The sequence below is a fragment of the Micropterus salmoides genome, unplaced genomic scaffold, assembly GCF_014851395.1.
Source record: "Micropterus salmoides isolate LMB-PRFRI ecotype aquatic unplaced genomic scaffold, ASM1485139v1 Ms_hic_scaffold_17, whole genome shotgun sequence".
Taxonomy (NCBI): Eukaryota; Metazoa; Chordata; class Actinopteri; order Centrarchiformes; family Centrarchidae; genus Micropterus; species Micropterus salmoides.
Window position 1 is genome coordinate 4,340,537 of NW_024040817.1, and position 26,056 is coordinate 4,366,592.

The 26,056-nt window shown below is 41.5% G+C and overlaps 7 gene segments (V, D, J or C); 3 read left to right on the forward strand and 4 right to left on the reverse strand.

Moving 5' to 3' along the window:
• Positions 1-1,306: 1,306 nt before the first annotated feature.
• Positions 1,307-1,811, reverse strand: LOC119907688. The segment is given in 2 exon segments: positions 1,307-1,650; positions 1,748-1,811. Coding segments are annotated over 2 exon segments (393 nt in total).
• A 357-nt stretch (positions 1,812-2,168) lies between these two features.
• Positions 2,169-3,641, forward strand: LOC119907690. The segment is given in 3 exon segments: positions 2,169-2,198; positions 2,330-2,381; positions 3,138-3,641. Coding segments are annotated over 3 exon segments (414 nt in total).
• An 815-nt stretch (positions 3,642-4,456) lies between these two features.
• LOC119907565 lies at positions 4,457-5,075 on the reverse strand. The segment is given in 2 exon segments: positions 4,457-4,803; positions 5,021-5,075. Coding segments are annotated over 2 exon segments (360 nt in total).
• Positions 5,076-12,930: 7,855 nt separating this feature from the next.
• Positions 12,931-14,643, forward strand: LOC119907691. The segment is given in 3 exon segments: positions 12,931-12,960; positions 13,092-13,143; positions 14,122-14,643. Coding segments are annotated over 3 exon segments (432 nt in total).
• Positions 14,644-15,193: 550 nt separating this feature from the next.
• On the reverse strand, positions 15,194-21,983 carry LOC119907692. The segment is given in 3 exon segments: positions 15,194-15,315; positions 21,496-21,822; positions 21,930-21,983. Coding segments are annotated over 3 exon segments (501 nt in total).
• A 711-nt stretch (positions 21,984-22,694) lies between these two features.
• LOC119907537 lies at positions 22,695-23,465 on the forward strand. The segment is given in 1 exon segment: positions 22,695-23,465. A coding segment is annotated over 1 exon segment (510 nt).
• Positions 23,466-24,242: 777 nt separating this feature from the next.
• Positions 24,243-24,826, reverse strand: LOC119907571. The segment is given in 2 exon segments: positions 24,243-24,555; positions 24,772-24,826. Coding segments are annotated over 2 exon segments (360 nt in total).
• Positions 24,827-26,056: the final 1,230 nt, after the last annotated feature.

Here is a 26,056-nt window from a genome sequence, read left to right on the forward strand (position 1 = left end):
TATGAGTTGCTCCAGCCACATAAATTAACATATCCTCGTGGCCTATTTTCCTGGCCATTAAATATTGTCATAGCAACCATACCAAGTACACTGAACAATGACAAGAGAGCTACCATTAATGGGCATGGGTATTTGGCTTTAGGGATATTTGGTCAGGTGCTGTTTCAGATTAAACAGGAAAGGCGTCCAGATGAAGACAGTGAGAAGCTAGGCTAGTCTCCTCACAACCAGCTTAAACACTTCCCAGTTATACCTAAAGGTTAATACCCCTAGGCCTGAGGATCTGACCCTTTTACCAGTGATCTGGAGCAGTACCTCCTGGACAGGGGTAACTTGGGATCTAACAGACTAAAGGCCTGATTGTTGGAGCACCTTACATTCTCAGACACTAAATATAAAGACCAGTGCTGACGATCTTGATATGATGTGAGGTCTTCACAGATCCTGAAGAACTGAGACCTGACCCGGAGCCCAAGTCATACTGGGTTCCTCTTTTATACTAATTTGGTCTTATCAGGTCAGGTAGTGTCATGTTTTACTGCCAAATGGTTCAGGTCTGTGTGTCTAATACCCGAGTGGATCTGCATGAATCGAGACGGTGTAATAAGAGCAGCGTAGCTCCTTTAAGGAAGAGCTCAGTGTGAAGAGAATGAATCTGATTCACATTGAATTGCTTCAAATATCATTATCTGTCAGATCTGTCAATCTGTTTGTCCAGGAGGTGAAAACAGGGTTTTGAATATATATTTTTTGTCATTAGTTTTTCTTTGTTGGTAATTTGTATTTTTAGCCTAATAATGTGTCCAAACCAAAATGTAATTCTGCCTTTAGACAATCACAGGTTGTTCAGTGACATGTACAGTGTGAACTGTGACCCAGAATAGCGTCAGTGTTTCTGCCACAGAAAACATTTGTTGCATTGCAGATATGGAGCTTCAGTGTCCTGAGATTTCAGTGTGATGTGTGGACGTTGATGTTTGATATATTGTGAATTTGTTTTGTGTCTCTACATCAGTGGAGCTGACTCTGCTGCTGTTGTGGTTTTAATGGTCTGACTGGGCTTCTTCACTGGAACTGTTCTCTTCATCTGAGGAAACTTTCAGCTTGTTGAGGAGGACTGTTTGAACTTCAGGAGGAAAACTGGTGGAGACGCAATGAGCATCACAAATCATCTGTCTGTGTGTGTGTGTGTGTGTGTGTGTGTGTCCTCAGTGAACTGTATCAGTCTCTGCAGTAGCTTCCAGCTGCAGCAGTCAGTTCAGTTTCTGTTCAGTCTGACTGAGGGAGGTTTTTGTACGACGCATTTTCACTGTGTGAACACATGCTGACTGTTGATATAATGATAACTCTGACAGTAGTAAACTGCTGCATCTTCAGCCTGAACTCCACTGATGGTCAGAGTGAAGTCAACTCCATTCCCTGCTCCACTTCCACTGAATCTGGAGGAGATTCCAGAAAATCTACTTGATGTATAGTAGATCAGAAGTTTAGGAGCTTCTCCAGTTTTCTGATGGTACCAGGCCAGGTAGTATTGTGAACCAGAGCGGTGAGCAACTGCTGGACTGGCCTTACAGTCAATAGAGACAGTCTGACCCAGCTGCACTGATTTGGCTGCTGGCTGAGTCAAGACAACATTTTGTCCAACAGACCCTGAGGAGAGAGAAGAAACACTGGACATGAGATGGTGAGGTGAAACTCAGCTATACGCCAAATGATTTTCACATCACAGAAAAATGATTTTCCTCACCCTGAGTGAAGCAGAGGAGAGTCCAGATGAGGACGGAGACCAAAGTCATGTTTTTGATGAGGAGGATTTCTGTGGCTTCTGTTGTCATGAAGGACAGCTGTCAGTCATCCAGTGTTCAACTCTCAGGACTATAAAGTCTCCCAGAGCACTGGAGCATGGTGCTGCTGATGCAAAGTGGCTCTCTATGGAAATGCTCTGACTGACTCCAACAGGGACTTGGATTACTCTGATGATGCTGCTTCTCAATGGATCAATACGTTTACCAGAGGATTGATTAGGAATGTGTCAGTGATCATTTTTATGGACATTTGCTTTGATGACTGCAGAAAGATTTTCTTTTACAACATCTTCTGTCTGCTTTCATTTCATTCTAGAGGGATCAATTTGACTTTCAGACCAATGGAACAATATATACGTAAAAATGGGATTCATTCTGAACAACTGTGTCACTGTTTGATAAATATAACATGAAATAGTTCATTCTTTTAAAAACAGCAAGTGTTTTTGTTGAGTTTGTTGTGTTCAAAGTCAGAGAGCCGTGTCTCTCTACAGTGAGAGGTTTTTGTACGACGACTCAATCAGTTTGTATCACTGTGGTACACGTTCGGTGGAGGAACCAGACTGGATGTTGGAAGTAAGTTTCTGCACAAATATTAAATATCGTATCATCAGCGAAGGTTTTAATTTCTGTGTCTGAACATTTGTAGTAGATATAAATTTCCTCTGGACTGATCTAAATCACTTTAAAGACTCAATCTTATTGTTCGTTTCTCCTGTTTAACCATGAAGCTGAACTCAAAGCAGCTTACTGAACTTCTCTTTAAACGTTCCATTTAATTTGTGAAATGTGAACAGCTTGAACTGCATAAAGATTAAAGAACAACACTCGTACTTTAAAAATCATTCAGCCTTTAATTCTGCATTTTAAACTGTTTAGAAGTTGAGTTAAAATTATTTTGAATAGTGTGAATGAAGATAAAAATGTTTCCAAATCTCTGATCTTCTAAAATGGCTCAAATTGTCTTTTAACCTCAGTTTGAAATAATGTTGACAGTTCTCTGATGCTGTTTTTAAATCTGTCTGAGGAACAGGTTACCTGTGGTCGTCAGGTATTTTGGGCTGATAATGTCCTTTAACAGTGGATCTCAGTAACTTTTGCCCTTTTGAGAGTTTTGACAGTAAATATGTTTTTTGTATTTCCAAATTTAAAACCTGGTTGTTTTATTTCCAGTGCAGTTTGATATCTTTCAGCTCATATGAGGACTCTTTCTGTGCTGATATGCATGAGAGGTTTCTTAAAGGAAGTGAAACAATGTGTGAGTGAGTGACTGGTGGAGCAGAAACCAGCTGTGTGGTCCCCGTCCTCTAAGCTGATTGGTTCTTCTCCTAGGTGATGCCCGTCCCACCCTGACGGTGCTGCCCCCCTCCAGCGAGGAGCTGCAGCAGGGGAAGGCCACGCTCATGTGCCTGGCCAACAAGGGCTTCCCCTCAGACTGGAGTCTGGCCTGGAAGGTGGACGGCAGCAGCAGCAGCAGCAGCAGCTGGGAGGAGAGCAGGAGCCCCGGGGTGCTGCAGAAGGACGGCCACTACAGCTGGAGCAGCACCCTGAGGCTCTCTGCAGACCAGTGGAGGAAGGTGGGCTCTGTGACCTGTGAGGCCACCCAGGGCTCCCAGACTCCGCTCTCAGAGACACTGAGGAGAGACCAGTGTTCCCAGTCCTGACCTGACTCACTGGGACTCTGCTACTGGTTTTCCTCTGCTCCTGCTCTCACTCTGCACTCTGGAACTGTCTCTCTCTTTTATTTGACATCTTTCAACAGCAAGATTTACTAGCTTGTTGCACTGTTTCAATATTATTTCAGTGTTTCCAGATAATAAAGACCTTTTCATCCAATCAGCTGTTTTCATGTTTATTATCATCAAAGTGTCTTAATAAATGTTCTCTTGATGGTGTCAGTGACTGTTTCACATCCAGAGAACAACAGTTTAACATAAATATATTTCTAAAGTTACAGAATATTGAGAGAGATTTTAAAGTCAGACATAACTCCTCATTATATTTTGATTAGTACAAACCAGTGATGGTCGTAGAATTCCATATTTTTTCACAATCAATTTGAATTCATTCATGACTGTAAAACCTTTCCTGCTGTCGTTACAGATTTTTCTGTAATAATAAACCTTTTTGGAACAAAATCCCTGGTAAAACTGTCTTAATGGTAATAATTTTAATCTTGTAATTGTTTGTGTATCCAAAGAACCTTTTCACTTGAATAAAACTAAAGATGATAAAAGGAAATAATTCAAATGTTGCTGATTTATTTACTCCATGAACCTTTTGGTTCCATTATGAAATAAATGTGTTTGCTGGAATAAAAAACACAAACTAAGTTATTTATACATGTTGTTATAGACATGATTGGTCATTTTGACTACATGAATGAAATTAGATTTATTGAGATGATATTTCGTTAAGTATGTTGAAGTTCCTATGAAAAATTGTAAGATATAAAATCATAACAATTTACAATTTTAGTGTTATGATACTCTGTGAATTTCAGAAGAATAGTTCAATTAGATTATAAATGTTTGGCTTAAATACAGAATATTTAGTGTTGAAATGTTTAAAGTGTTGTTATTATTGTCTAAATGTTTTTTTTTTTTATAAACCTCTGTTTTAGTTTCAGTGCAGCTGTTGAGTCAGATCAGTTCCTCTCCAGCTGAGGGAGGTTTTTGTACGACGTTGTATCACTGTGTGAACGGGAAGCTGTAACCCTGCTGACAGTAGTAAACTCCTGAATCTTCAGCCTGAACTCCACTGATGGTCAGAGTGTAGTCAGTCCCAGATCCACTTCCACTAAAACGATCTGGAACTCCAGACTGACGAGTTGTAGCTGCATAAATCAGGAGTTTAGGAGCTTCTCCAGGTTTCTGAAGGTACCACTGGAGGTTGTTATAAACACTTGTACTGGCTTTACATTTGAGAGACACAGCCTGTCCTGGAACAACAGACTGAGATCCAGGAGACTGAGTCAGGATGATTTGTCCTGATGAACCTGGAAAAGATGAAAAAAGAGGAGAAGGGTTATTGAGACAAATCCAGCTTGGAGAAAGATGATCAGCATCCAAACAGAAGAGTCTCATTTCTTTAAGATGGAGAACAGATGGAAGAAGGTAAATGCTGCTTGTTTCAGTGTTTCTCCATCACAGCAGAACATCATTGTGGTGAAGCTGGTTGCATCCTGAAGCAAAGTTTTCAGAAGAGAGTCTCACCCTGAACAAGGAGCCCCAGGGTGGCCAGCAGTAGAATCAGTGACATCATCATTGTGCTGCCGGCGTGTCAGTGGCTCTGAAAGGCCTGGACAGCCACTGATCAACACTGGCCTCTTAACGGCTGGGAGCAGAGAGGCAGGACAGATATGCAAACACACAGAGTCAGTGAACTGTAGCTGTCCTCAACATATCATGCTGTTTCCTCCTCACTGCTGGGACAGATGCCTCACAAACAGGCTATATTTGTGTCAGAACATGAAAGAACTCCAACTATTTCAACTTTACATCAGGTCTCTGTGTTGACGTGTTGGGCTGCATACACATAAACTGATATAAAATGATGCCTCAGCTTTTTATTTTGTGAATATTTTAAATCATTTGATGTAGAAGTGCTGATGTAATTGATTTTGTGTAATCAGGTGGAGTTTATATATAGTATGGACTTGGTCATTGCGATTAATTGTAAATTTCTCTTATTTCCTAATTTGTTGAAATTTTAACCCACTGAAAGATGTTTAAGTGAAAGGAGAGTGCTTTTTTTATTTTCAATGTTCCACTGCTTTACTTCATCCATAAAATGTCCGGCATGATGTCTCTCCCCTCTTTCAAGATGGTCAAAGCATTTGAATGCTGTTTAAATTGTTCATCAATAGAATAGGCAGTAACCCAGAGGTAGCTGTTATTCCCTAGTGATGTCCAGTGGTCACCAGTAAGTGCGACCATCGCTGTCATCTCTAACTCCTCAGCATGTTTTGCCCTCTCTGCTTCATAAAGCTTGTGTATGACTGCGGTTCTGGAGGGCAGCTCATAAGTTAGGTTGTTGGATGTGATCTGCGATCTTATGTTGCAGAGACCTTTGTCCTCCAATGTGTCATTCGGCCTGCATGTTGTGGCTCTCCATTTAGCAATGGCTACTGTTAATTTGAAGGTTGAAGATTCCATGGTCTTCCATCGCGTGTGGTCTTTCTCCTATTACCTTGGCTAACACTGTTGGTGTTAGATGTTGTTTGCTTGGCTTGCATGTAAACTGTCAACAAATGCAAACTAACAAGTGTTCACACAGCAAGTTAATAATGACACCACCTCCCTGCTATGACTCCTGCAAGTGACAGCTGGTGTGGGAGTGAGTGTGCTTTTAGTTAGTTTTAATCTTTGGGTGAATGTGGTGTGTTTTGGTTTTTGTCTGTCTGATCATCTCGCTCCGTTGCTTTTGGCCTTCCTGGTTTGGTGTGTCTCCTCACCTGACTGCAAGCACTTTCAACACACCTGACCATCATCTACTCATTCAGCCTCCCTTCAAAGACCCAGGCATCACATCCAGTCCCTGCTGTATCGTTAAGTCATACTTGTATGTCTACCACAACTTACTATTACCAACTTACTTGCTAGACACCAGTAACTCTGTGAGCTTTTCTGTCTGCCTCATTTGCTTGCCAGCCTTTACTAACCTCTGCTGTTGTCTAACACCAGACCTGCCAGCCGGCCTTCACACTCAGCCACAATTCGCTCTGGATCATCTCTCCCTGACATCTGCCTGATTAATCTGCCAGCTCACCTTGACTCATGAAACTCTGGACCTTCACCCAAAACAACAGCCCCACCCACCTGCCTGCTCCCTGAAGTCACATTCTAACCTGCCTGTTTTATCAACCTGACAGTTAATCAGAATTATTGCTGCCTATAATTTCAAACATTTTAATTTTATTTTTCTCATCTAATCTGTAGTCCTTTCCAAGTTTACAATGTTATTAAATAGTACTTTCTCCTCCTTGAAAAGTTATATATTTACCTCCACGACTATCCCTCCTCTGAAGCCTCACTAGAGTTAAAATACAAGAAGTCCAGCTTTCCACAGAGAGTCATGCTGTTGTTGGTGCAGTTTTTCTGGATCTGAAAAGGGCATTTGATCTTGTCGATCATCAAATTCTACTGTCCAAATTAACAAACTTCAACTTCTCCGAACGATCTGAAACAGAACGCACTGTGTATCTGTACATAATATTAAATCTCCTCACCTTGAATTTCCAGTAGGAGTCCTCCAAGGCTTCATACTTGGACCTTTTCTCTTCTCTTTATATATAAATGACCTACCTACTGTATGTGAAAACATCAACATCTTAATGTACGCAACGACACTGATCTTTACACAAGTAAAGACTGCTCAGGAAGCCTCACAAACTCTGATATCTGTAAGTCCTTATAGGCAAGTCATGCCACTCGGCCGCCATCTTGGCAACGCCTCTGGGCAGCTATTTTGGACTAACAAGACCAGGCTCCTATCTGAATGAATGGGGAGAGAGCCAGAACTGCACTTTTACAGGTCACGGGACATAAAAACTACATGAATAGAATCTGCAGTAAAATCTGATGAAAATCGCTGTAAGATTTTGACAACTTTGCCCCAAAATAAGGTTTAAAAAGCATTTTTCCCGACCGGTTATACTTCTATTACGCATGTGTCACCAATTCTGCGCATGCGCAGTAGAAGAATAACAGACGCTTACATCAGTGGAACCACACGATTAGCTCAAATATGATTCCTGCTTTGGCTTTTAAAAGCAGACGTGTTGTGGTGGCAGCCCGGCTGACGGCGAGTGTCCTGGTTTTTTCTCCTCCTTTTTTATCAGTTTTTCCGCTTTTTTCCTTGGTTTCCTGTTCTCTGCCCGCCTCCCTGTGTTTTCTCCCCTGTGTGCTCTCTCTCCCTCTCTCTCTCTCTCTCTCCCTCTGCTCCTGAGCCCAGCCAACTACCCGCACCTGCATCTCATCAGCCACCTCGTCAGCCTGCCACACCTGCCAGTAATCACCTCATGACTGCCTGTATTTCAACCCCGGTTTTCCACACCATCCTCGCTTGATCGTCGTTGCTCCATACCCGGTGCCATCCCCACGTTCAGGCTTTCATGTTTCTTGTTTTTTCACGTTTACCCTGTACCTTGTTGCTGTCTTCCCTAACCTTGTCTCTCTGTCTGTTTCCCTCCCAGGTACACTCACCCTCGTCCTCCGTTCGGCTGGGCTCATCCACTGGCCCACTCCTCTTTGGACTTCCCTCACGGCGTCCTCCCTGTTCCCCCGCCTCTCCTCGCTTCCCCGGCCCCTGTGTTCCCCGGCTCTCTGGCCGCCTGTCTCCTTGGTTCCCCGTGCCTGTACTTCCCCGACGTCCCTCTCACCCTTTTTCCTCCAATAAACCTCCTTCCCTCTGAGTGCTGCATTTGGGTCCTCTCTGTCCACACACCACACCCCAAAACAAGATGATTGGCTTTCTAGCGGGAGGGGCGGGATAACTGCCATCTTTGCCGTTACGGGCTTTCCCCATAGAGTTGTATTGAGGATGTGATTGCCTGTCTGTACTGACACGTTTGCAGGATTGGCTCACTAAGTCTTGTCTGCTTCTGAACTCAAAAAAAACTGCATGATATTTTTGAAACGTCTGACTGTAAGGACACACTCAGATGTGTTCTTGAATGAAGAACTTGAAATTGTAAATGAATTCAAGTACCTTGGTGTTCCACTGGATCAAACAACATCTTTTGAAAATCATATGAATTGAAAATCAAAAACTGTTATTTTCAATCTTTCCAATTTAAGGCACATCAGACCATCACTTCCAGAAACAGCAGCCAGAATGTTTCCTCATTCAATGATCTTTTCTCATATTGAATATTGTTTTACAAACTGGTAATTTTACAAATACCACTCAACCACTCAACCTCTACCACTCAAACTAATACAGTCACAACCTTAAACCTCTTTGATAGAAAACCATTTTCTTTTCATTACTGCTTAATCCTGCAGAAACATAACTTGCTAATTTAGAATTTTTTTTAAAGTTTAAATTTGCCTGCTACACTGTGTGCGTGTATGTATGTATGTATGTATGTGTATATATATAAATAAAAGATTCTACATGGACTTGCTCCACCCCCATTAACTGAATACATTGAATTGAAATTAACTGGTGGTGGCAGAACTGTAACTAGGGCTTCCATGAGGAGACTTTGTGGTGCCTTACAGACGTACAACATTTGGACATTCTGTACTGTCAGTCATTTCCCATCTACCCCACATTTAAGGCTCATCTCAAACAATGGCTTAAGACACATCAAGTCTGTGGTCTCTAACTGACCTTGTTTCAGTGTGTGTCTATGTGTGTGTTCGTGTATACAGTGATTAAGCACTTTAAAGAGGTGGTATTATGCTCATTTTCAGGTTCAAAATCTTATTTAGGGGTTGTACCAGAACAGGTTTACATGGTTTAATTTTTCAAAAAACACCATATTTTTCTCATACTGCACATTGCTGCAGCTCCTCTTTTCACCCTGTGTGTTGTACGCTCCGCTCTTGAGCTACAGAGTGATGCATCTTACTTGTACAAAATCTTTGTTGGGAGTTGCACATGCGCAGTTCCCAGGTAAGGACTACTAGCCAATCAGAGAAGGACAGGTTGTAAGAAACAAGGTAGTGTGATCCAAATCAAAGCCGCTTCAGACTGCGACCGTAACCTAGCAGGTGGTATAAGTTACTCACAACCACACCAACATCATTGTTCCACATCTTACCATAAACCACTACAGAAATCACCACATTTCTGCTCCATTTTCCATTGCAGATAGAACCCAGAGATAGTACGTAGCTTGTCGTTATAGCGACGCCACACGCAACTGCCGCAACGTAATGTTCACACACACCAGCGATCCACACAACTTTCTCTAGCGGTATGAAAAGCTTCCAGCTGTGTTTTCCTCTGCTGTTGTTGCTGCAGCGGTCTGTGTGACGGCGGGAGCAGAGGGCTCTGTGAGCAAGCATATTTTTGTTCCGCCATCACTTCTCATGAAACTGTCACTATTCAAAATTTCTCACCTCAAAACTTCTCAGAAGTGGATTTAGTGAGCAACTTCCATACGAAAACTGTAAAATATAAAGGCGTTTTCATTGTGATGTCACAAGTAAAGGAAGTGAAGGGCTGGACTACAAACGAGCAGTTTTTGAGCGGTTCAGAGCAGAGTTTTCTGTGGGAGATGGGAACTCCCTTTGGGCTGGACTTTGGGCTTCCTCACTTTGCAAACCTGTTACATGCACAAAAAGAGATATAACTCAATAAAGGAGAGGGGAAAAGCCAAAAAGCATAATACCACCTCTTTAGCACTTTTGATAAGACTTCATTGCATCAAATGGCACTTTACTACATAAACTGCACTTTAAAAACATCACATAAGAATAACTTCTCAAACTCTACAACAGATTACTGTCTCCTTATGTTTCCTTTGGTAACCATGAATACTGTAACATAAGGACTGTTTTGTATATTGTTGTGCAGTGTACTATTTTGTTTATTGTTTTTGTAGTAGGTTGGAAATGCTACATGTTTAGTTTTCTATAAACAGACACCCCGCATTTTTTGTTATAATCTATTTTAATACTCTAGTCATAACATTAAGGTAATGCACTTACTCGTCAGTAGATTGTGCGCTGGGATTGCTCTGGATCAAGTAGAGAGACTGCAGCTACAAGCTCCCGAAAGGCGTTTTCATTTGGTATTTAACCGCAAGCTATATTTCAGAACATTTGTTAACAGATTATGCTTTAAATAAGAGTGGTAGGGACGTGTCCCCAGCGTCCCCAGTGTAAATGACACCTATGTTCCTTAGCTTGAATGTGAATGTAGGTATGTCAAAAAGATAGGGAAAATAGATTGTGATTACTCAGAGAGTTAACACTCTTATTTTATGGTTGAAATAACCTTGTGAGTACATAAAAGGACTAAATTGTTGTTTGCTTTTTTGTTTTCGTTCTCCTGTGGTTTGAGGAGTACACTCCGCTCATGCGCTACTCAGAAATAAATGAGCTCTGGCTTGAGCAAGACGCTAACTTTGGTCATCTCTCTATTAATCCACAATTACAGTAAAACTCGTTTTTCTATGTTTTAGCTTGGATCAGTATGTAATTTGAATGCAGTATAAAAAGCTCTGTAGTGTTCTAAGATGATTTCGAGATGTGTGTAAAGTGTAGTAAGCTTCGTTTTGTAGCTCCGACGAGCGTCGTCATGTTCAGTAGTTATTTTCATGAACTTCAGTCTCACGGTAGTTTTGTAAGTGTGAGTAACTAACATTAACATTCTGTAACAGACAAAAATGTGTTCTAGACGTTGTTAAGAGTCTTAGCCAGCCAGTAGTGAGTAAATGGTCAGGGGAAAGATACCATATTCAAACTACTTCACCTCGCTGATCACACACTAGCATGTCGCGGTACCGCCATATTGTTACGCAATGCGGTTAAGTGCAAGTGTAGGAGAGTGATGTTCAAGAAATGTGTACAAAGGTGTGTGTATTTCATGCTAGTGTTAACATTATAGCAGAAATGTAATGTGTTAAGTCAAGTGGAATGTCTGTTCAATTATTTTGATGTCATGAGTGGTTATTTTCCCCAAGATAAAATGCATTTTATATTGTCATTTGTTGTTTATTTTGTGAAATGTTTAGTATTAGTTTAAGATACACTTTAAGCTGAGATTTAAAGATAATGTGACTGGGACTGTATGTGATTGTAGTCAGAAATAAATGAGCTCTGGCTTGAGCAAGACGCTAACTTTGGTCGTCTCTCTATTAATCCACAGTGGCTACACACTGCTTCCCAGCCTGTGTAACCTTTGCTGCTGGTCCAGATTACCCCTGGGTCTGGCGCCAGTAAAATTTTCATTATGTTGTCTAGTATATATTGACTTGCACTGACAGGACTACAGATATAAAATAGCCTTTTGGCTAAATCTGGCATGTTTACTTCCTTGACATTCATTGATGTGCACTGTCCCTTTTAAATCAATAAATTAGAATTTAAATTAAATTCTGAAATTAAACTTCAAGAGGAAAACTGGTGGAGACACAATGAGCATCAGAAAAAGTGTGTGTGTGTGTGTGTGTGTGTGTGTGTGTGTGTGTGTGTCCTCAGTGAACTGTATCAGTCTCTGCAGTAACTTCCAGCTGCAGCAGTCAGTTCAGTTTCTGTTCAGTCTGACTGAGGGAGGTTTTTGTACGACGCTTTTTCACTGTGTGAACTCGTCGGTCACAGAGAACCAATGTGTGATCCTATGAAAACTCTGACAGTAGTAAACTGCTGCATCCTCAGTCTGGACTCTACTGATGGTCAGAGTGAAGTCAACTCCATTCCCTGCTCCACTTCCATTGAATCTGGAGGAGATTCCAGAATATCTTTTTGATGTTAAATAGATCAGAAGTTTTGGAGCTTCTCCAGTTTTCTGATGGTACCAGGACAGGTAGTATTGTGAACCAGTGTAGTGATGCACTGTTGGACTGGCCTTACAGTCAATAGAGACAGTTTGACCCAGCTGCACTGATTTGGCTGCTGGCTGAGTCAAGACAACATTTTGTCCAACAGACCCTGAGGAGAGAGAAGAAACACTGGACATGAGATGGTGAGGTGAAACTCAGCTACACTCCAAATGATTTTCACATCACAGAAAAATGATTTTCCTCACCCTGAGTGAAGCAGAGGAGAGTCCAGATGAGGACGGAGACCAAAGTCATGTTTTTGATGAGGAGGATTTCTGTGGCTTCTGTTGTCATGAAGGACAGCTGTCAGTCATCCAGTGTTCAACTCTCAGGACTATAAAGTCTCCCAGAGCACTGGAGCATGGTGCTGCTGATGCAAAGTGGCTCTCTATGGAAATGCTCTGACTGACTCCAACAGGGACTTGGATTACTCTGATGATGCTGCTTCTCAATGGATCAATACGTTTACCAGAGGATTGATTAGGAATGTGTCAGTGATCATTTTTATGGACATTTGCTTTGATGACTGCAGAAAGATTTTCTTTTACAACATCTTCTGTCTGCTTTCATTTCATTCTAGAGGGATCAATTTGACTTTCACACCAATGGAACAATATATACGTAAAAATGGGATTCATTCTCAACAACTGTGTCACTGTTTGATAAATATAACATGAAATAGTTCATTCTTTTAAAAACAGGAAGTGTTTTTGTTGAGTTTGTTGTGTTCAAAGTCAGAGAGCCGTGTCTCTCTACAGTGAGAGGTTTTTGTACGACGACTCAATCAGTTTGTATCACTGTGGTACACGTTCGGTGGAGGAACCAGACTGGATGTTAACTGTAAGTACTTTTGACTTCTACATGAACTCAGATTTAATATTTTCTTTTTATATTGAATAAAAACAAGCTTTAGTTAAAGATGTTGGTTGATAGTTGAAATTTAATATTATTGCAGTGACCATTACTTCACTGTGATACAGATAAAATTCTGTCTGATCAAGAAACTCAAACTCAACTCTCTAAAATGTTCATTTACACAGTTTGTACATTCTTATAATTTCATTGTTCTTAAAAACTACAGTTATTAAATAAAATATATTGATTTGTAATTTTGTCCTCTGAAAAGAAATTATGTTGAAACACTTTGACTGAAACAAAATATACTGAATTGATTTAAATGTAATAATCTCCAATTTCAGCTGAAGAAATCTATCAAGAATTTATTTAGTGAGTGTTTTATCTGGAAACATTGAATGTGTTTTACTCAGTCTTCCTCCCAGATTGATGAATTTAACGACATGTCACATCCTCACTATAACCAATGAATATCATAATATCACTGCAGTTAGTTTAATCACATGCTGTATTGGTAGAATATTTGTTTGATCTGGAAAAAGCATTTGTAGCACTTCAAACTGTTTTAAGTAGTTCAGTCCGTCTGTTGTCGTGGTTCAGTAGTGATGTCTGCGTAAATGAAGAGAGCAAACACACACCGTCTCTGATGAGTTTGGATTTGAGCTGAAAAATCTGAAGAACAAATAAAAGTCTTTAATTGTTGAACTCTGAAGTTTAAGATGTTAATTCAGCTAAAGAAAGAGTTTCCCGCCTGAAACTTTATCTTCATGGTTCAGCAGTGATGCCTGTCTGTTGCCATGGTTACTGAGCTGAGAGAGGGAAGTGAAACCCTGAAGACCAGTTTCATCCAGTCTGAGGAAGACCAACAGAACCAGCAGCCTCCTCTGCTGCAACCAACAGGGTGGAGTTTATTTTCTCTGTGCATGAACTTTCATCATGTTGTCTCTCTGTCTCCTCCTCCAGTGGGTGATGTCCGTCCCACCCTGATGGTGCTGCCCCCCTCCAGCGAGGAGCTGCAGCAGGGGAAGGCCACGCTCATGTGCCTGGCCAACAAGGGCTTCCCCTCAGACTGGAGTCTGGCCTGGAAGGTGGACGGCAGCAGCAGCAGCAGCAGCAGCAGCAGCAGCAGCAGCTGGGAGGAGAGCAGGAGCCCCGGGGTGCTGCAGAAGGACGGCCACTACAGCTGGAGCAGCACCCTGAGGCTCTCTGCAGACCAGTGGAGGAAGGTGGGCTCTGTGACCTGTGAGGCCACCCAGGGCTCCCAGACTCCGCTCTCAGAGACACTGAGGAGAGACCAGTGTTCCCAGTCCTGACCTGACTCACTGGGACTCTGCTACTGGTTTTCCTCTGCTCCTGCTCTCACTCTGCACTCTGGAACTGTCTCTCTCTTTTATTTGACATCTTTCAACAGCAAGATTTACTAGCTTGTTGCACTGTTTCAATATTATTTCAGTGTTTCCAGATAATAAAGACCTTTTCATCCAATCAGCTGTTTTCATGTTTATTATTATCACAGTATTATGAATGCCTTCATGACTGTAGTATCTTTTCTGTTATAGTCACAGATTTATCTGTAATAAAAAAACATTTTATGGCCCAACATTTTGAGCCATTTCAAAGATAAATCATATCTGTTCATTCTAAACTGTGTAAATAGTAATAACTGTAATATTGTAATTGCTTTTGATGTAATAAAACGTTTAAAGTCTAAATAATCTCTTATAATCTTAAAAAACATCATCAAAATAAAGATAAATAAGAACCACAGAAACCAAAGATGACAAAAGGAAATAATTAAAATGTTACTGATCGGTCGATCATAATACGTGTTTGGTGAAATACTTGATGTTGAGATTTATTAGTTATTTAATTTCAATAATGAATATGTTCACATTTCTATGAAAAATTGTGCGATCAAATTACCCAAAATATATACAACTAGTGTTCTTGTCTTGTTTATCTTCATAGATTATATTAATTTAAATATTAAAGTACAGCTTTGATAAATGATTTAAATCCTATATTAATAAAGTTATCAAAAGTTGTAACCATAACTATAAACACCTGTACTGGTTTTACATTTGAGAGAGACAGCCTGTCCTGGAACAGCAGACTGAGATCCAGGAGACTGAGTCAGGATGATTTGTCCTGATGAACCTGGAAAAGATGAAAAAGAGAGAAGGGTTATTGAGACAAATCCAGCTTGGAGAAAGATGATCAGCATCCAAACAGAAGAGTCTCATTTCTTTAAGATGGAGAACAGATGGAAGAAGGTAAATGCTGCTTGTTTCAGTGTTTCTCCATCACAGCAGAACATCATTGTGGTGAAGCTGGTTGCATCCTGAAGCAAAGTTTTCAGAAGAGAGTCTCACCCTGAACAAGGAGCCCCAGGGTGGCCAGCAGTAGAATCAGTGACATCATCATTGTGCTGCCGGCGTGTCAGTGGCTCTGAAAGGCCTGGACAGCCACTGATCAACACTGGCCTCTTAACGGCTGGGAGCAGAGAGGCAGGACAGATATGCAAACACACAGAGTCAGTGAACTGTAGCTGTCCTCAACATATCATGCTGTTTCCTCCTCACTGCTGGGACAGCTGCTGTTTAAAACATCCTCATGCAGATTAACACAAACTAACAATAGAAGTTATAACTAACTAACTATCAGCTGACCTGTTCTAACTGGTTCTCCTGTTCACAGTTAACCACCAACATCTGATGGTTTTGGTGATCAGAATTTACACTACAGTAAAACATCACACTTTTATCTTTAGTACTGAAACCTGCCTGTTGCCATGGTTCATCAGTGATGCCTGTCTGTTGCCATGGTTACTGTGCTCAGAGAGGGAAGTGAAACCAGTTTCAAGTCCAGTTTCATCCAATTAGAGGAAGACCAACAGAACCAGCAGCCTCCTCTGCTGCAACCAGCAGGACGTTTTCCATCTTCACATTGTTTTAATCAGGCTCAGTCCCTGTTGTCCAAAATGTGTCTCAATATCTGCAGACATCAGAGGACAAACATCTTTATATCTATATTATATATATTTCTGTTTATTCCCTTTTATTAATAAATTCTTCAAAGACAACGGTTGGTTGTTACTCAATTATTTGCTTAATCCCTCACCAGCAACATGCAATTTCCTTGACAATTTGGCACCCCAGAGAGGACAGACGAGGGATTCGGACTCCGTTGAAGGACAGAAGTCGGCTTATTTTTGGAAAATCCTCCCAGTAGGGAGAAGCTGTGTTCAGTGGAGCCCTGACCTTCGCGCCCTTCCACGAAAGAAAGGAAAAGAACTTATACGCTGAGAAATGAGTTGATAATTGAGTTAAAAGATAAAGAAAGTGAGACTGAACAGAGTGAAGGAAGAGTCTTAAATCTTGTGCCTGAGAGATTGCAGGATCCTCTTTCCACCTGTAAATGCACAAGTGGGTCCAGAGTATAACTGGATCAAAGTGGCCGCAGACAGAAGTGTCCTGGTTTTCTCTGTAGTGTCTGAGAGTTTTGGGGGTTTCCAGCTGATAAGTTAGGTTTGCAGCGCCTCAGACTTAATCGAACTCAGTGGACCCAAATAGTGCTATGGACCTGAGTAGAGACTGACCAGGGAGAGTAGACTATGGCAAGTGTCAGAGTAAAGCGAGGACTGAGTCTGAATCCACTCCAAGATTACCTTCCCCAGTTCTGAAGTTGATGACTAAAAAAATATTAGCCTAAACATTAATGGAAAAATTTGGTATTTTTGGTGGGTTTCCTGCAAAATGGAAGCTTTAGTCTAAAACTATTGAAGCAGCTAAAGACATGTTTGGAGAGAAAGGAGAGCAGAAATGCAATAGAGCGTTCAGCCCTGTCCAGAGGAAAGAAAAGTAAAAAACTGCTATTCAGATCGGTAGGTTATATGAAGACAAGAAGTGAGGCCAAGGAAAGCTCAGAACTGAAAATTAGAATAGATTAATTAAGGATCTGATTAAACTGATGAGAAACCGAAACTTAACCACCACTGCTGGTGCAAGAAGAAAATGTGCTCCGGTCCAGTAAAAGTCAGATAAAGAGAAATTGGAGTAAGGAAGAGTTGTATTTCACAGCATGTCACATCATTGAAGACAGACAGCATGAAGGAGCATGCTTAACATACAGGAGATCAACACGGAGACAACTGTCAAAAGAAAATGATTGGTGCTGTATAAATCCATCCTGGTACGAGGATACGGACAGTACAGGGGGAGAGGGCGAAGTAAAGGGCACAAGTGGACAAAGGAAAAGAGATTCTGCACAATTTCTAAAACAGACTGGCAAGAAATAAAAGAAAACAAATGGACGAGCTGAATGGTCCGTGGATCATCCCATCATTCAGTTACTCCATTTAATCTTGTAAAGGAAAATACTAATCAATATTTGGTTTTTCTGTATGAACCAAATGAGAAAACTGACGTTTGTTTCCGTGCTTTCAGCTCGAATAAACCAGGAAACCAAAAGGAAATAATAGGTGGAATTTACGTTTTCCTTATTTGTTTTCTCATTTCCCACTTCTGTTTTGCGCATGCACAGTAGATAATCTCCAACCGCGTGGAACAAGCTTACGAAGCAGTGTCCCGTAGCAGTAGGGCCTATAGTGCCAAGACTGTATGGCTGCAGCCTGGAGCCTCCTGTCTCATGCCCTGTCCTCTGGTGCCATCCGCAACCTTCTGCAAAATAAAAGCTCGCGTCTGGTTCCATCTTCCTCGTTCTTTAGTGTTTTTGAACTGAACTGTCACTGCAATCACGCTAATGAATAAAAATCCATTCAACTTCTGTGCGTCTGTAAGATGAATCCAGACTAAAGATCCCCTCTTAGATCATCATTATTGTATTCCAGCAATCTGGTAGAAAGATTGTTTTAAGTATTCCAACCCACTGCTGTTACAGTATTAGACAGGCTATAAACTCCTGTTACTTGTATGTATGCTTGTGTGTATGTCCATGCTGCAGGCAAACATACTGATTGAGATTCAGTCAGCTTGTGTGTAGGCCTATGAGTGAGCTGATGATCTATATGTAACATGTAAATCTTAATCCTTTTGTGTTTTTAGAGTGACAACCAGTCCAGGGACAGCAGATGGAAACAGCCATTATGTGTTATCATTGTGTCCCTGTCAAATAAGCCTGGAGAAAAAAGTGTATCTGTTATCCTTATTCTGCTACACAAATAAATATTACTCTGTGATACAATGCTTTTTGCTGTAAGGCTGTAATATAACGCATAAACAAACGGTAATATTATACCCATTACAATCTCAGTAAGGCGCGTTAAAGTGCACTTTAACTTCAGTTAAGAGGTGAAACATTTCAGCACCAGAAAAACAAATCCATAAGTAAAAGAGTATCCAAATGTGATTTCCTGTTGCAGCTATCCGATGGTCGAGATTGTAGGCCGGGTGCAAACTACGGGGGAGCTCGGCTCCTCTTAACAAGACGGCAGCTCCCCTGATGGATCATGCTAAATAGATTTTCTATAGGCCACGTGTTTGTGCTTTAATGAATTACTTTCCTGATCAGAGAGGCTGTTGTCGGTTCATCTTGACCGATCCTGTCGGAGCGTCGGGAGATTCCAATAATCAGTGACGTTATGCTGCTGCACCTCGTGCATACCTCGGGGCCAGACGCCCGAAGCTGCCCGAGGCAGCAGGTCTCTGGATCTCTGTTTATTCTCTTTGGTTAATAAATGCTTCAAAGACAACGGTTGGTTGTTACTCAGTTATTTGCTTAATTCCTCACCAGCAAGATGCAATTTCCACGACAGTCAGGTGGAATTTTTTGCTGTAGACTCTGAAGCTCTTCAACAGGTGAACTCCAAAAGCACAAACATTTGTCTTTTTAAAGCTGATAAAACTGAGGCAGCGTTCTAACAGAGGGAACCTTTCAGGTTGTTGACACTGACTTTACTTTACTGCCCCTCAGTGGTTGAGTTAGAGACTTCAGCCAGACTTCCTAACAACAGTTATTACCAGCAGTACTCAGAGCCGGTCCTGACCTCCCTTGGGCCCTATGCGAAATCCTGCCATGGGGCCCTTCTACCTGAATCATGAGCAATGTAAACAGTTTGCCATTGCTGCACAGTCACTAATGACACTGCAGTGCTCTCACTACAACCCTCCCTCCTTTAAAACAGTCTGTCTCTGTAATAAGCCTGAATGGAAACCAGTGCTGGTTTGAATGGACCTCTGCGCACAAACTCAGTCCTCTTAAAGTCTCCCAAGACCGGGGGCCAATCTGCAGGTTCATTTGGTCGATGGCTGTACATCTGTGGCTGCTTGTACTGCCTGAGGCTGACTGTATATTTCACCTGGGTCTGTGTGTAAAGACATCTGGACTGGGTCTGTGCTAGTACCGGCTGACAATCCAGCATCTGTTCTACTGACAAACTTCAGCATCGACCCTGTAAATTATAGATAACGATAAATGTCATCAGCTACATCAGGCCCATTCAAACTGGCTCCCCACATTTCCTTTATTATTGTCTTGTTTTAAAATGATGTGCGCCTCTGAGGAGTGCCAGCACATCCAGGTATTGTTTGAACTGGTCCTCATAGAGGTCTCAGCAGGAAGGCGCAAGTTTTCTTACGTTCATATAAACGCATGTTCACGCGTGGCGCGGTTTTCTTTTCCAAGCTGCAGTTTATAAACACCGTTGCATGTTGCCGTTTATCAAACGTTATGAATATTTGCCGGGCGCTGCCCTGCTGGGACAGCAAGACAGACGGTCTAGAGAGATGCACTGCAGCCAACACATTAACTTACTGTGATCTGCTGACATCAGACTTTGAGAGGAGAGAACACCAGTTTACCGGACTGCTGTTCCCACAATTCACTCTCCTTGATGTTTTCCTCTTCTTGTGCCCAGAAGGACATCGATTCCCTTTTCATCCTCCCATCAACACATTGACACTCGCTTTCACCTTTGACACGAGAGTAAGGCGGGGCCCTGCTTAATATGCGGGGCCCTATGCGACGTGCGTAGTGAGCGTTTAGGACGGGCCGGCTCTGGTAATACTAGAATTTGCACTATAGTTGTGAGCTAATACAAATCTCTAACTTTAAAATATTCCTGAAATTGTTTCTGATTTGCCTTTTTCTATTGGACCACCTCCTTTTAATTTAACTTACTGAATATGAAGCGCTGCCTGCATTGCCCCCCTGTATACCTAACGTTTCTATGTTTAATGATACAATTTTATCTGGTGATATATTTATTATTTTTGTTATCTTGTTTTGAATTAAGTTTAAACATTGTTTTCTTTACTTATTTTAACCTAAGTTCAGTTTTGAAGTACTTGTACTTTCCCTCTCAGAGAGAAATATTCTGCTATTTTATAGTTTTATACTTTATTGCTACTTTGATGAACATTTTACATAAAACATATGACGAGCTCATAATAAACAATGATTTGGCCTGTTTGTGGTCTGTGACCTGGTTGTTGGGCCCCGTGTTTCAGACGTCTGTGAGTTGTTAGCAGTTCCACAAAAGACATTTCGCCTCATAACTTCACACATGGTTTAATTTCAAAAACTGTTTGAGCCCTGAGGAGAACAGAAAAATCAAAGCTTTGTGTTCCACAACTTTGATTCTTCTTCTTTCATCTTCCATTAATCATCTCACGACCCCTCAGATTTATCTTGGGAGGCAAATATGGTTCTTTTAACTTTAGATTTATCTGACAGTCACAGTTCATTTTCATTAGATTTTGTATGATTAACTGCACAAATTAAAATACCTTACACAGCATATTAACTTGTTAAACTTGCTCCACTTCCACCAGTTGTGACACTAAAATGCTGCAGTAACAATATTTCAACACTCTGGAAGGAGCCATTCTGCCCAAATTAGTACTTTTGGATTAACTAGATTTAGCTGATGATGCTGGAGTGAACATTTAAAAACAGGACTTTTACTTGTACCAGAGGATTTTCAAGAGTAATATTATTATTATTATTATTATTATTAAATATTATAATAGTGTTGATGTTTTGACAGTTCTTCTTCATCTTAAACAATATTAACTGAGAGTATTTTGACTCTTGGAGGATAAAAGCCCACACATACAGACGTGTGGTGCTGGACTCCACAATTTAAAGGGCTGTTTGAGGTTAGGACTTGTTTCTATGGTTAGTTTTCTTAGTTAAGGTTAGGGTGACGGGCTAGGGAATGCATTATGTGAATGACGGCCCCCAAGACCATGGTGTGTGTGTGTGCGTGTGTGTCCTCAGTGAACTGTATCAGTCTCTGCAGTAGCTTCCAGCTGCAGCAGTCAGTTCAGTTTCTGTTCAGTCTGACTGAGGTAGGTTTTTGTACGACGCTTTTTCACTGTGTGAACACAAGCTGACTGTTGATGTTATGATAACTCTGACAGTAGTAAACTGCTGCATCTTCAGCCTGAACTCCACTGATGGTCAGAGTGAAATCAGTCCCAGATCCACTTCCACTAAAACGACCTGGAATCCCCGACATTCTCTCGTTGGTGTAGCGAATGAGTAGTTTAGTAGTTTCTCCATCTTTCTGTTGGTACCAGTGTAAACAGTAAGCACTGCTACAGCTCTGAACCTGCTGACTGACCCTACAGCTGATGGAGACGGAGGCTCCCAGAGCAGAGCTCACTGCTCCAGACTGAGTCACTGTGATCTGGCCTCTGGACTCTGAGGATACAGAGACAAACACATAAAGCAGCGTCATGGTTTTGTGGGCTTCATTTCAGAGGGACGGATGTTCATAGAGGAGAGGAGTTTGATTCTCTGGACTTTACCTGTGAAGCAGCAGCAGAGGAGAGTCCAGATGAGGACGGAGACCAAAGTCATGTTTTTGATGAGGAGGATTTCTGTGGCTTCTGTTGTCATGAAGGACAGCTGTCAGTCATCCAGTGTTCAACTCTCAGGACTATAAAGTCTCCCAGAGCACTGGAGCATGGTGCTGCTGATGCAAAGTGGCTCTCTATGGAAATGCTCTGACTGACTCCAACAGGGACTTGGATTACTCTGATGATGCTGCTTCTCAATGGATCAATACGTTTACCAGAGGATTGATTAGGAATGTGTCAGTGATCATTTTTATGGACATTTGCTTTGATGACTGCAGAAAGATTTTCTTTTACAACATCTTCTGTCTGCTTTCATTTCATTCTAGAGGGTTCAATTTGACTTTCATTACATTTACATTTATTCATTTAGCTGACGCTTTTATCCAAAGTAACTTACAATTGCTATACATGTCAGAGGTCACACACCTCTGGAGCAACTAGGGTTCATTGTCTTGCTCAGGGACACAATGGTGGATGGGTCACAGTGGGGGATTTAACCTGGGTCTCTCACACCAAAGGCATAGTCTCATTCATTGCGCCACTGCCACCCTTTCAGACCAATGGAACAATATATACTATAATATATAGTTCAGTCCGTCTGTTGTCGTGGTTCACTAGTGATGTCTGCGTAAATGAAGAGAGCAAACACACACCGTCTCTGATGAGTGATGATTTGAGCTGAAAAATCTGAAGAACAAATAAAAGTCTTTAAATGTTGAAGTTTAACGGTAATTCAGATAAAGAGAGAGTTTCCCGCCTGAAACTTTATCTTCATGGTTCAGCAGTGATGCCTGTCTGTTGCCATGGTTACTGAGCTGAGAGAGGGAAGTGAAACCTTGAAGACCAGTTTCATCCAGTCTGAGGAAGACCAACAGAACCAGCAGCCTCCTCTGCTGCAACCAACAGGGTGGAGTTTATTTTCTCTGTGCATGAACTTTCTTCATGTTGTCTCTCTGTCTCCTCCTCCAGTGGGTGATGTCCGTCCCACCCTGACGGTGCTGCCCCCCTCCAGCGAGGAGCTGCAGCAGGGGAAGGCCACGCTCATGTGCCTGGCCAACAAGGGCTTCCCCTCAGACTGGAGTCTGGCCTGGAAGGTGGACGGCAGCAGCAGCAGCAGCAGCAGCAGCAGCAGCTGGGAGGAGAGCAGGAGCCCCGGGGTGCTGCAGAAGGACGGCCACTACAGCTGGAGCAGCACCCTGAGGCTCTCTGCAGACCAGTGGAGGAAGGTGGGCTCTGTGACCTGTGAGGCCACCCAGGGCTCCCAGACTCCGCTCTCAGAGACACTGAGGAGAGACCAGTGTTCCCAGTCCTGACCTGACTCACTGGGACTCTGCTACTGGTTTTCCTCTGCTCCTGCTCTCACTCTGCACTCTGGAACTGTCTCTCTCTTTTATTTGACATCTTTCAACAGCAAGATTTACTAGCTTGTTGCACTGTTTCAATATTATTTCAGTGTTTCCAGATAATAAAGACCTTTTCATCCAATCAGCTGTTTTCATGTTTATTATTATCAAAGTGTCTTAATAAATGTTCTCTTGATGGTGTCAGTGACTGTATTACATCCAGAGAAACTCTGAGCTGACACAAATGTTCCCCCATGAAGATTTCAGTTTGATTAGTACAAACCAGTGATGGTAGGAGTTTAAAGGCCATTAGTTCAGTCAGTCTGAAAGACTTCTTGACTGTAAAACTTTTTCTGCTGTTGTCATAACAGATTTGTCTGAAATAATAAACCTTTGGAACAAAACACATGGTAGAAACATTTCAATCATAAATCACATCTGTTTAAACTAAATAGTCATAATATTAACGACTTTGACATTGTAAATGAGACTACGGAATTCTAAAATATTACTTAAATCTTAAAGTCGGTATAGTGTGCACCCCATTATTTCCAAAATGAGTATGTTCAAGTTTCTATGAAAAATTGAGATGAAGTGAAATATATATATATATATATACACACACAATTGTAGTGTTCATGTCTTATACTTCAGATGTTACATTGATTCAAATCATACATATACAATTACTTATTAAATACATTTTTAAAAAGCTGTTTTAATAAAAGTATTAAAAGTATGAATGTTTAGATCAAATCCAAAATATTATGTGATGTAATTAATTAATTTTAAGCTTCTTTTTTGTTTAAAGTGTTATTATTATTGTCTAAATGTTTTTTTATAAACCTCTGTTTTAGTTTCAGTGCAGCTGTTGAGTCAGATCAGTTCCTCTCCAGCTGAGGGAGGTTTTTGTACGACGTTGTATCACTGTGTGAACGGGATGCTGCCACCCTGCTGACAGTAGTAAACTCCTGAATCTTCAGCCTGAACTCCACTGATGGTCAGAGTGAAGTCAGTCCCAGATCCACTTCCACTAAAACGATCTGGAACTCCAGACTGACGGGTTGTAGCTGAATAAATCAGGAGTTTAGGAGCTTCTCCAGGTTTCTGAAGGTACCAGTTGAGCCAGCTACTAACACTTGTACTGGTTTTACATTTGAGAGAGACAGCCTGTCCTGGAACAGCAGACTGAGATCCAGGAGACTGAGTCACCGTGATTTGTCCTGATGAACCTGGAAAAGATGAAAAAGAGGAGAAGGGTTATTGAGACAAATCCAGCTTGGAGAAAGATGATCAGCATCCAAACAGAAGAGTCTCATTTCTTTAAGATGGAGAACAGATGGAAGAAGGTAAATGCTGCTTGTTTCAGTGTTTCTCCATCACAGCAGAACATCATTGTGGTGAAGCTGGTTGCATCCTGAAGCAAAGTTTTCAGAAGAGAGTCTCACCCTGAACAAGGAGCCCCAGGGTGGCCAGCAGTAGAATCAGTGACATCATCATTGTGCTGCCGGCGTGTCAGTGGCTCTGAAAGGCCTGGACAGCCACTGATCAACACTGGCCTCTTAACGGCTGGGAGCAGAGAGGCAGGACAGATATGCAAACACACAGAGTCAGTGAACTGTAGCTGTCCTCAACATATCATGCTGTTTCCTCCTCACTGCTGCCTGCTTACAGTTTTTTACATCAGCTTACACACAAAATCTTTACATATCACACAATTTTTGAAACCTCTCACTCAAAACGACAAACTATTAAGCTATTTCTCTGCCTTTCAACAGGAAGTCACTTGCTTTCCTTTTCCAAACACAACCAATCAACATGCTGCACTTATTCACCAGGTCACACAGCCACTCCTCACACGTGCAACAACTAACTGCTTAACAGATCACTAACCAATCACTGCTTTAGTCTAGCCTATAAATAGGTCAAAGGTCAGATTACCTGTTTTGAACAATGGAAGCCAACAATGGACAGAGAGCAAGGGGATTAGGAGGGAAAGGCAGGTGACGACAAACGATGACAAGTTCAAGGAGGAAGAGTTCAGACACACAGTTATTGATCATGTGAGAAGCAGGACTGAGCGTCCAGCCCAACTTGAGTAACTTTACAGTGGTGTTCATAATTTGAACTTTCAGAAATGAGAACAGGTACACAACTATCTAATGACTATTTCAGCATTACAGTATTTACAGAGCAGCCAAGGTTTGTTGTAATCTGGGATAACGTTAGTTTCCACCGGGCTGCTCTGGTCCAGGACTGGTTCACAAAACACGATAGCTTCAAAGTTGTATATTTCCCCCCTTACTCCCCATTCCTTTATCCAATTGAGGAAATCTTTTTTGGCTTGGTGTTGGCATACGACCACCAACTACATGCCCACATGCCTCTTCTGCAAACAATGAAAGTGGCATGCAGAGACACGGGTTTGCTTTGGATACAGCACACAAGACGAAATATTCCCCATTGTCTACCGAGGGATGAAATTGCGTGTGATGTGAATGAGGTGATGTGGTCAGACCCTAACAGAAGGCAGGATCCATAAACCATCCCTTACTGTAAAATAATAATTTTGTATATCATTGCCGTTGTTTTCGGTAGTTTACAGTAACATTGTATTGACTACTGTACTCTAATTCTACTTTTCTTTGTGTTTTTGCTAATGTAAAAACCTGCAAAGGAGAACAAATCTATAAATGTTTTTTTTCCCTTTCTATTTTTTGTATTCATTGAAAT